The sequence below is a fragment of the Colobus angolensis genome, unplaced genomic scaffold (assembly GCF_000951035.1).
Source record: "Colobus angolensis palliatus isolate OR3802 unplaced genomic scaffold, Cang.pa_1.0 Scaffold264, whole genome shotgun sequence".
Lineage (NCBI taxonomy): Eukaryota > Metazoa > Chordata > Mammalia > Primates > Cercopithecidae > Colobus > Colobus angolensis.
Genome location: NW_012115866.1, coordinates 2,519,037 through 2,531,340, shown reverse-complemented (window position 1 = coordinate 2,531,340; position 12,304 = coordinate 2,519,037). Strand labels below are relative to the sequence as shown.

Below are 12,304 nucleotides of genomic sequence, written 5' to 3'. Positions count from 1 at the left end.
GAAGAGGTCCTTTACATCCCTTGTAAGTTGGATTCCTAGGTATTTTATTCTCTTTGAAGCAATTGTGAATGGAAGTTCATTCATGATTTGGCTCTCTCTTTGTCTGTTACTGGTGTATAAGAATGCTTGCGATCTTCTCAGATGTTTAAATCCAACTGTAAAACCAATAGGTGTTTCGTGTTGACAATAAATAGGTGATTGTCATGCAGTTTTTTTTTTAAGTTCTGTATATTTTATATGTAAGCAATAATGTGGTATGTTGGGGAATAAAAATATCAAAGACCAAACAAACTGACCTCACAGATTTTGAGACTGAGATCAATCCCATGGCCTTAGATAATTAACAAAATAATCCAGTCTTTTAAAAATGCTGTTTTCACCTTTGGAAATATCAGAGTTATGGTTTACTACTTCTAGTTTAGAATTATATTGAAAAGACCTTCCTTTCACTATTGATTAATTTTGTTTTTGATCTAAGAAATAAGTTAGGTACTATGTACTGTACCTGTACAGATCTTTAGGAATAAATCAAGACTGTTTAGTCTTTTATAGAATTTGCAAAAACTACTACATCTTGTCATTTACGTTTTTACTTTCTTCTCTGAAAACTCAACACACTCTATCCAGAACATCATGCTAAGAAACTGCAAAATGCAGATTGAGATATGGGAGAAAGATCTGGGAGCAAGATCCAGAATGGCTCGCTGGTGGCAGATTGGTACCGTCATCCTTTTTGGCAACTTCCTTCACAAAGCCAGGAGTAGATGTAGCCTCCAGATCAAAATGGTGTGCACAAACCCCATTTTTTTTTCCCAAAAGAAGTCAAATGACAACTGGCAACATCTGATGATTTACGTTATATAAAGCAAGGACTAAATCATGGAAAGAGGAGGACCAGAGAGATAAAAAAAGGAAATCATCTTGATGCTTTAAAATTATAGGATCAAGGTAGCTATCAAGAATACGTAAGTAAAATATGGCCTTTATTTATTAATGGGGAAGACCCAGATAAATTAAGAGTTCTTTAAAAACAAAAAATTAAAAATTTACCAAGAGGAAGTAAATAGAAAAATGACTCCTGTTTACATATAAAAAAAGACAACCAAGATGATTTAGAGTTCTTCCACTAAAGAGGATATTTTGGGTCTACAGTTTAGCTAGGGATAACAAATCAACGAGCTATCCTGGCACTCCTCTCCTACATTTAAATTAAACCCTTAAAAGGTTCCTCTTTCTCTCAAAGAAAAGCACCTAATGACGTAATCCTTTAGATATTTCTATGTGCACAACTGGATGTGATTATCAAGAGATGCCTCTTTAAGTTATCTAATTTTTTAGCTTAAGCCAAATATAGAGTATTTGGAACAGACATTTTGGGTGAGGACCTGGATTCTGTTGGCATTAAGAGTTCTGGAATTGCTGAGAATATACAGAGCAGGACCCAAACTGACTGAGGCCTATCCTACTCTCAGTATGTGGAAGTAGCAAAATCATTACTGAATATCCAATAGGACAGATGAAAAACCCATCAAGTATATCAACCCCTAGGAGAAAAACTGGTATTTAAATAAAAATACATCCCTTTCCCCAGGAGTATCTGGATCTGCTATCAGAATGGACTTTTTTCAAAACTGTACATTAGCACAAGGTGATAAACCTACCAGATTTAAAAGCAGTGCCAATTATGTCTAAAAAATCCACAAACCTCATGTGATATCTAGATAAGCAAAACCATTTGTCTTCATAAAAAGACCTAAAAAGGGTCCTATTTTCCACAAAACCAGATGGGCACACAGACCATGTCTCAGTCTGAGTCTGAAGCACTGAGATTTTCAGTTACTTCCTGAACTGATGCAATTAATGTTACTAATTCAAACCCCATTAATTTGAAATTTATAATTTTAGACTGTAGTGGATTCAAGTTTACCTATGGACTATCTATGAAAAAGGGAATTGGCTAAGTATTATAACAAGACCTAGCTGGGGTGTGGGTTGGAGAAAGCATGTGTTGTAACTTAAGAAAACTTTCTTTATGTATTTCAAACCACTAAGCACTCATGCACTCATGCTAACAATTAAGCATCATTTTAATTTCCTTCTCAGGAAAACATTGTATGTCTCCATTGGCAATAATGTTAGCTAATATCCCATGACTAAGCATACCTGAAAGTAAGATTTTCTTTTAATATATTCTGCAATTCAGTTAGCTGCTGTATACCATCTCTCCATACCCTCAAAAGGGTCATTATTGACCACTGTGACAATATTTCCACTTCACTCTCACACTACAGCAGTCAGGATAGAAAATAGGGGCGGTCGATCATTAAAGAAAACAGACAGTAGAACCAGCTTAATATGTGTCTCACCTGAGAGGCAACATTTCTATAGTTAAATCCCATTTTAGAACAATAACATATTCTTTCTCTTGCCTACACTCTGTACTGCTTAATATGAACATATTGGTCACTTAATCAGTAAAGTAATTCCCTTCCAGACTTAAGTGGGGAGAGGGATGCCTTGGCTTCACTCACTTAAACCAATTGGAAAAGCAGCATAGCCCTCTCTGGGACAAGAATCATTGTAGCTGCTGTAGGTATACCTAGCATGGAAGATGAGTAACTAACTCACTGATGCTTGGAGTAGTCTGCCTCCTTGGTGCTGGCCTTGGAGATGCCTGTGTCCCCCAAGATGCCCATGTCCCCAGAGAAACCCCTGGCCTCAGAAATACCCATGTTTCCAGAGATGTCAGTGGTCTCAGAGATATCCATGGCCCCACAGATTCCTAAGTCTTCGGAGAAGCCCATAGTCTCAAAGGTGCTCATGTCTCCAGAGATGCCCATGGCCTCAGAGATGCCTGTCCCTCCAGAGATGCCCACATCCCCAGAGATATTTATGGCCCTAAGGCTGCTCACAATCTCACAATGGTTATGGTGGAGGTCTGCACACTGGCTTTTTACTTGATCCATCTGAGCTCGGAGGCCTCCTTCCCTGGAGAGGGTGCCATTCTCCATCAAGGTATTCAGGTCTCCATCGATACGCATAGGGCCAAGAGGATTGGTCAAAGGACTTCCCAGATGCTGGCATAATAAGTTTCCTAATTGAATGCAGGTACAGATCTCTTCTGGTGGCTCATCACGGGCTTTTAGTTTCTGCCTCAGGAGCAAGAAAGGGTTAAGAAGAATTAGAAACAGGAGAAAAACTAGACAAACATCACCTTGAGCTGCAGAGATCCTATTGCTGTCACTTATAATGGTAGCAAATGACCTTTTGCTCACCCTCTCCCCTACAACATCTTTCCCTCATCACATGTCATAGTACTTTAGAAGCCCTACCATTGAAGAATCTCAAAGGTCTTATATCTATAAAAGTCCTCTTTTATAAGTGCAATTTTGTTCATGGGATGGGGAGAGGGCAGGGGAATAGATCACTAATATTTATTGAATACTTCGATGTGCTAGGCACTTTACACACAGTATTTCCTTTTATCCTTATAATAAATCTATTAGTTTAGGAATTAGCTATATTTTACAGATCAAGAAACTGAGGCTCAGAGAAGTTAAGTAAGTCACCCAAATTCGCACATGTATGAAGTAAACAACTGGGATCTGACCCTGCATCTACCTAACGCCAAAGTCTATGACCTGTCATCTACCTCATGCTACCTCTAACAGATATTTTCACTTTCAGAGATAATATCATGATTCACTGATACTTTACAACAGTGATTCTTTGGGGTCATAAGTCCCCATTGAAAATCTGATGAAAATTATGAACCTTCTCTTCAGAAAAATGCATACATTTTTCTGAAGGTGGTGGGGGGAGTCTTTTAAATTTTCATTTTGTACCTTATTTTTCTGTATTTTCTAACTTTACACTTATATTGTCTTTTTAAAAAAGTAAACAGGGTTGTCTGGGTGATACTATCAGCCATTTTTGTTTTTCTGCTCTGTATTAAAAAAAGAAAGTTAATAACACACATACATAAAAGCACATACATACTTCAAAAAGAAGTCTTTCCAGAGTGATCTGAGTCTACATGAAATGAATCTGATTCTCTCTCAGGAGTCAGGCAGGTATAAGTGAGAGGGCTGGGTCAAGAATAGGGCACCTTCCCTGAGGGCCTTGTGGAAGAATCTGCTAGTAGCTAAAAGAGGAGCCCTAAGAAGAAGCTTCTCTACTACATCTAATCTACTTAACACTGGGCCTTCTCGGGGATGCATGCTTCCTACGATTTTAAGTTATGCTTTAGTCCGCCCTCCCACCTTTTTTTAAAATGGAACCAAGTAACTGGCTGTTGCCTCCCAAGAGGACATTAAAAAGTTTGGGATCTGATGTAATCACAACACATTTATTTTCACAATAAAATGACATTTGTTTACTTACAGGAAGCAGAAAAGCTATGCCTTATCTGGCTTAAAGTGGGTTCACACCCAGTTCCTAAATAGCACACCATTTCCAATAATTCTTTTCTAAGAGGTACCTTTCCCCTGTCCTTCAAACAAACCCTTAGGGATCCCTACATTTCATAAGCAGCTCAGTTTATGAAATCAACAAGAAATAATTTTTGAGTTCTGTAACCTGTAATTAAAAAACAAGTATCCAACATGGTCACTCAATAAGCTGAGTTTGCAGTCTACATGGGAAGGAAATAAGAACCTTCTTTTATAAGATTTTTAATTGGAAAACAGCAATTGCACTGTTCTTATCAGTATAACCAAGATGCTATACTTATTCTCTTGATGGATAACAAACGCTATGTGATTTCCCCAGTTATTCCCTTGTTCCTCCTACTCATTCCATCCAGATCCAAAAAGAGATAAAGAGAACAAATTTACTTGTTTATCTAGTTGAGTGACATATTTACCACATTTTGGGAAGAAAAGGAGTTATGCTGAAAGCTTTGTAGACACGGGACACATGAAAAGCCAAAGAGTATAAAAAAGCCAGTCAGGAAGCTTTCCAAAAGTATCAATTCAACTCCAAGCAGGATGGACCTACCCAGAATGGGCAAGAAGATCTCTCTTTGGGACTTTTCTCCTCACCTTTTCTAGTTCATGCACATCTGTCTCCAGCATTGCTCTCTGTTTCTTAATTTCCAGGAGGTTCTCTAGTATACTCTGCTGGGGCTGCAGCCCTTTGTCAAAGCGGTTATACATCCCACACCAGAACCTCAAATAGACAAAAAGGGTGGAGGGGGGGGAAGTGGGTTAGTTTAGCTGGAGTAATTGATTACCAATGTTTTCCTTGTGCCAAGAAAATATTAGCCTAGTAGGTGGGAAGATCTCATGAGTACTGTAATTTGATGACATTAAAAAGAATGGACATGCTCATAATTGGAAAGAGTAAAGATACCAGCAGAAAAATCTCAGCTGAAGGAGACACTTTAGACTTCAGCAAACTTGAGGTTCTTTTAAACAATCAAATTATGCTTTTACTTTGAGATAATTATAGACTCACATGTAGTTTTATGAAATAATAAGGGAGAGGAGTGACATCACCAAGATGGCAGAATAGGAAGCCCTGGACTCTCCTTCCCCCAATGGATACACTAATTTAATTGCAACACAAGGATCAATTCCCTTTATGAGAAATCCAGCAACTCATGGAGAGGCTTCTGCACCCTGGATAAGTATGAAACCAACCAGATTGTAAATAAAACATCTGTAGAAAAAGCAGAAACATACACTCATCATAATCCCTACTCCCAGCACAGTGCCATAGGATCAGGAGGAAACCCCCATTCCCAGCTTCTACCTCAGAATGGAAGAAGCCAGACTGCACATCTAACATCCCAACTTCTCCAGGTGCCACCTGAAAGACCGGCTTCTTTCTCACCTATTTCAAAGAGTTGAAAGGGTCTGGCATGTGATAGTATCCTGAGGGCTACAGAGAAGAAAATGGCAGTTTCAACTAGCCTGTAGGCATGTACCACAGCTCCTGTACCTGGCTCAACACAGGGTACGGGGAAAATCCCAGTTCCCAGCTTCTCCCTGGGAAGGGGAAAAGTTGGAACATGCACCCAGCATTCTAAATTCTCCAGGATCTACCAAGGGAATGGCTTTTGTGACACCTGTCTAGGAGCACTGATGAAACTGGACATACTCTGGATGCCTGGGGGACACTAATAACAAAGACAGCAGTTTAAACTAGGACAATGGGTTGAAAGGCCCACAGAAGCTCTGGCTTGGTTGGCTGGTTAATGTCTTCTCCTGTACAAGGCTAATTCATATGACTGGGAGTGATAGTGGATTCTTCTAATGTGGAGAAAAAGGGTAACACAATGTGAACAAAGAAACAAGCTAAAACTCCAGAAACTGACTCTAATGAAAATATATGAATGACCCGACATAGAACTCAAAGTATCCATCATGGAAAATCTCAACAAGCTCAGGAGAACAATCCATAAACAAAGTGAAAATTTCAACAAAGAGACAGAAAATGTAAAAGAATAGGCAGATGTCTTAAAGCTGAAGAATACAATAACTGAAGTAAAGAATCCAATAGAGGAGTTCAACAACAGACTAGAGCAAGCAGAAAAAAGACTAACCAGACTCAAACACAGATTATTTGTTTTTATCCAGTCAGAGGGACACAAAGCAAAAAGAATAAAAAAAAAAATAAAATAGCTTAAGCGACCTATGGGACACCATTAATTAGCAGACCAATATATGCATTATGGGGGTCCCAAGAGAAGATAGGAAGGACTAGAAATCTTATCTAAAGAAATAATGACTGAAAACTCTCTAAATCTGGGGAAGGAAATGGACATCCAGATCTAGGAAGCCAAAATGACCCAAATACGATGAATCTAAAGAAATCCACACTGAGTCATATGATAATCAAATTGTCAAAAGTCAAAGAGAGAATTTTGAAAGCAGTAAGATAAAACCAACTTGTCATATGCAGGAAAATCCATTAGGACCATCAGCAGACATCTCAGCAAAAAAAAACTTTCAGGTCAGAAGAGAGTAGAGAGTGGGATAATATATTCAAAGAGCTGGAGGAAAACTAAAACTATGAACCAATAATGATATATGTAGCAAAACTGTTCTTCAAAAACAAAAGAGACATCACGACTTTCCCAGACAAACAAAAGCTAAGGGAGTTCATTACCACTAGACCTGCCTTACAGGAAATCTAAAGGGAAGTCTTCTCTTTAGATTGAAAGGGAAATGAAAATGAAAACAAAAATGAAAGAATGCTAAATAGCAACACAGTAGCATAAAAAAGTATAAAAGTTGTTGGTGAAGTAAGTATATAAACTAATAAAGAATACTATATTACTGTAATGGTTGTGGGTAAATCACTTTTAATTGTAGTATAAAGTTTTAAAAAAGTATTAACATAATTATAAAGTATGCTAATGAATATACAATATAAATAGATGTAAACTTTGACATGAATAACATAAAGGGAGAAGAAGAAAACGTGTAATGTGTGCATAATTAAAGTTAAGTTGTTACCTGCTTAAGACAAGAGTGTTAGACTGTTAGATATTTTATGTAAGCCCCATGGTAGCTACAAAGGAAATACCTACAGAAGTTAAAAGAAAAAAAAAGAAGTGAAACGAATCAAAGCATACTAATATAAAAACTAAACAAACAAAACAAACAAAACATAAAGGAAGAGAGCAAGAAATGAAAAGAAGAACAAAATCCCTACAAGGCAAACAGAAAACAATGAACAAAATGGCAACAGTAAATCATCCCCTATCAATAATTACTTGAAATATATTCATAGATTAAACTCCTCAATAAAAATACACAGAAAGACTGAATAGTTTAAGAAAAACATCCTATTATATGCTGTCTATAAGAAACTCACTTTAGATTTAAGGGCACACATAGACTGAAAGTGAAGGGATAAAAAAAGATATTCCATGCAAATTGTAACTTAGAAAAAGAAAAAAAGCAGGTGTGGCAATAGTAATATCAGACAAAATGAACTTTAAGTCAAAAAATGTCACTGAGACAATGAAGAATTTTATATAATTATGGAAGAATCAATATACCAGGAAAATATAACAATTATAAATATATATGCATTCAACATCAGAGTACCTAAATATGTAAAGTAAACACTGATGGAACTGATGGGAGAAACAGACAGAAATACAGTAATAGATTACTTCGATACTCTACTTTCAATTATGGATAGAATAATCAGAGAAAGAAATCAAAAAACAAATAGCAGACTTGAACAACTCTATGGAACAAATGGACCTAATAGATATACAGAATATTCAACCCAATAACAGTACAATACACATTCTTTTCAAAAGTACATGTAACATTCCTCAAGACAGATTACATGTTAGGTCATCAAAGAGCTTATCAAATTTAAGAAGATTAAAATCATACCAAGTATTTTTTTCTGTTCACAATGGAATGAAACTAGAAATCAATAGCATAAAGGAAACCTGGAAAGTTAAAAAATATATGGAAATTAAAAAATACACTCTTAAACAACCAATGGGTCAAAGAAGAAATCGAAAGGGAAATTGGAAATTATCTTGAAACAAACAAAACCACAACATACCAAAACATGTAGGATGCAACAAAGGCAGGACTAAGAAGGAAATTTATTAGCACAGCTATTACAGAAAACGGTATGGAGGTTTGACAAAAAATTAAAAATAGAAGTACCATATGATCCAGCAATCCCACTTCTGGGTAGAGGAACTGAAATCAGTATTTTGAAGAAATATCTGCACTCTCATGTTCATTCTGGCATTATTCACAAGAGTCAAGATATGGACTCAACCTAAGAGTCCATCAATAGATGACTGAATAAAGAAAATGTGATATATATACATAATGGAATACTATTCTACCTTAAAAAAGAAATAAATGCTGTCATTTGTGACAACATAGATAGAACTGGAGGACACTATGTAAGTGAAATAAGCCAGACACAGAAAGACAAAAACTATGTTCTCACTTATATGTGGAATCTAGAACAATCAAACTCATAGAAACAGAGAGTAAAATTGTGGTTATCAAAGGTTGAGATAGGAGAGAATGGGGAGATGTTGGCCAAAGGGTAGAAAGATGCAGTTAGATAAAAGGAATGAGTTTTTGAGGTCTTCTGCCCAGCATGGTGACCATGGTTGACAATAATGTATTGTATATTTCAAAATTGAAGAGAAGAGAGTAAATTTCAACTGTCTCACCACAAAAAATAATGGCTAAATGAGGTGATGGACATGTTAATTAGCTTGATTTAATCATTCCTCTTTTTATTAATATATCAAAACATCACACTGTACACCGGAAATATATACAATTATGACTGGCCAATTAAAAATATTAATAAAAAGAGAAATTTATAGTGATAAATTATAGTGATAATTTATAGTGATACTAAAAAACAAGAAAGATCTAAAATGAAAAACCTAACTTTATATCTCAGGAACTAGGAAAAGAACAAACTAGCCCAAAAGTAGTGGAGGAAGGAATAATAAAGACTAGAGAAGAAATAAATGAAATAGTGAATATAAAATCAAAGAAGCTAAGAGATGAGGCCAGATGCAGTGGCTTACTCTTATAATCCCAGCACCTTGGGAGGCCAAGGCAGGAGAATTGTCTAAGGCCAGAAGTTCAAGACCAGCCTGGACTACACAGAGAAACCCCATCTCTACAAAAAAATTTAGAAAATAGCACATGCTTGTAGTCCCAGCAACTTGGGAGCTGAGTTTGGAGGACTGCTTGAGCCTTGTCCAGTCTGCAGCCAGGCCAGCAGAGTGAGTCTCTGTAAAACAAACAAACAAACAAACAAAGAGGTGTTTATTTTTTGGAAAAAAAATTCCAAAATTGATAAAACTTTAGCTAGACAAATAAATAAATAAAATCAGAAATGAAAAAGGAGACATTACAACTGATGTAACAAAAATTTAAAAGATGATAAAGACAACAATGTACCATTAAACTGGATAACCTAGAATAAATGGATAAATCCCTAGAAACATACAACCTACCAAGACTGAATCACAAAGAAAAACTGAACAGACTAATACTGAGTAAAGAAATTGAATCAGGAATCAAAAACCTCCCAGCAAAGAAAAGCCCATGGCTAGAGGCTTCACTGAAGAATTCTCCCAAATATTTAAAGAATTAATGCTTTTTAAATCGTGTCTATTTGATTCTTCTCTCTTTTCTTCTTTATTAGTCTGGCTAGTGGTCTATCTATTTTGTTGATCTTTTGAAAAAACCAGCTCCTGGACTCATTAACTTTTTTGAAGGGTTTTTCATGTCTCTATCTCCTTCAGTTCTGATCTGATCTTAGTTACTTCTTGTCTTCTGCCAGAATTTGTTTGCTCTTGCTTCTCTAGTTCTTTTAATTGTGATGTTAGGGTGGTGATTTTAGATCTTTCCTGCTTTCTCCAGTGGGCATTTAGTGCTACAAATTCCCCTCTAAAGGCAGGTTTAGCTGTGTCCCAAAGATTCTGGTACATTGTGTCTTCGTTCTCATTGGTTTCAAATAACTTATTTATTTTTGCCTTAATTTCATTAATTACCCAGTAGTCATTCAGGAGCAGGTTGTTCAGTTTCCATGTAGTTGTGCAGTTTTGAGTGAGTTTCTTAATCCTGAGTTCTAAATTGATTGCCCAGTGGTCTGAGACACTGTTGGTTATGATTTCCATTCTTTTGCATTTGCTGAGGAGTGTTTTACTTCCAATTATGTGGTCAATTTTAGAATAAGTGCAACGTGGTGCTGAGAAGAATGTATATTCTGTTGATTTGGGCTGGAGAGTTCTGTAGATGTGTATTAGGTCGGCTTCGTCTAGAGCTGAGTTCAAGTTTCATTGATCCGTCTAATATTGACAGTGGGGTATTAAAGTCTCCTGCTATTATTGTATGGGAGTCTAAGTCTCTTTGTAGGTCTCTAAGAACTTGCTTTATGAATCTAGGTGCTCCTGTATTGGGTGCATATATATTTAGGATAGTTAGTTCTTCTTGTTGCATTGATCCCTTTACCATCATGTAATGCCCTTCTTTGCCTTCTTTTTTGACCTTTGCTGTTTTAAGACTAGGATTGCAACCCCTGCTTTTTTTTTAATTTTTATTTTTTGCTTTCCATTTGCTTGGTATATATTCCTCCATTCCTTTATTTTGAGCCTATGTGTGTCTTTGCATGTGAGATGGGTCTCCTGAATACAGCACACCAATGGCTCTTGACTCTTTATCCAATTTGCCAGTCTGTGTCTTTTAATTGGGGCATTTAGTCCATTTACTTCAAGATTAATATTATTATGGGTGAATTTGATCCTGTCATTATGATGTTAGCTGGTTATTTTGCCTGTCAGTTGATGTGATTTCTTCATAGTGTCGATGGTCTTTACCATTTGGCATGTTTTTGCAGGGGCTGGTACTGGTTGTTCCTTTCCATGTTTAGTTCTTCTTTCAGGAGCTCTTGGAGGGGAGGCCTGGTGGTGATAAAATCTCTCAGCATTTGCTTGTCTGTAAAGGAGTTTATTTCTCCTTCACTTATGAAGCTTAGTTTGGCTGGATATGAGATTCTGGGTTGAAAATTCTTTAAGAATGTTGAATATTGGCCCCCACTCTCTTCTGGCTTGTAGGGTTTCTGCAGAGAGATCCGCTGTTAGCCTGATGGGCTTCCCTTTGTGGGTAACCCGACCTTTCTCTCCCTTAAAATTTTTTCCCATTTCAACCTTGGTGAATCTGACGATTATGTGTCTTGATGTTGTTCTTCTCGAGGAGTATCTTTGTGGCTCAACTAACTGCATCAACTAACGAGCAAAATAACCAGTTAATATCAGCAGGATCAAGTTCACACATAACAATATTAACCTTAAATGTAAATGGACTAAATGCTCCAATTAAAAGACACAGACTGGCAAACTGGATCAAGAGTCAAGACCCATCAGTCTGCTGTGCTCAGGAGACCCATCTCACATGCAGAGACATACATAGGCTCAAAATAAAGGGATGGAGGAAGATCTACCAAGAAAATGGAGAACAAAAAAAGCAGGGGTTGCAATCCTTTCCTCTGATAAAACAGACTTTAAACCATCAAAGATCAAAAGAGACAAAGAAGGTCATTACATAATGGTAAAGGGATCGATTCAACAGGAAGAGCTAACTATCCTAAATACATATGCACCCAACACAGGAGCACCCATATTCATAAATCAAGTCCTTAGAGACTTACAAAGAGACTTAGACTCCCATACAATAATAATGGGAGAATTCAACACCCCACTGTCAACATTAGACAGACCAACGAGACAGAAAGTTAACAAGGATATCCAGGAATTGAACTCAGCTCTGCAGCAAGCAGACCT

At 36.8% G+C, this 12,304-nt stretch overlaps 1 protein-coding gene across 1 annotated transcript in view; it reads right to left on the bottom strand.

The window, feature by feature from the left end:
* Nucleotides 1-2,170: 2,170 nt before the first annotated feature.
* The window catches only part of MTMR8 (myotubularin related protein 8), a 123,521-nt gene continuing 113,387 nt past the window's right edge, over nt 2,171-12,304 (bottom strand). Inside the window, exons 13-14 of the mRNA XM_011947406.1 lie at nt 5,043-5,169; nt 2,171-3,149 (exon numbers count right to left, since the gene is read on the bottom strand). Coding sequence (XP_011802796.1) covers nt 2,625-3,149; nt 5,043-5,169 — 652 coding nt within the window. The 3' untranslated portion in view covers nt 2,171-2,624. The remainder of the gene's footprint in view (nt 3,150-5,042; nt 5,170-12,304) is intronic.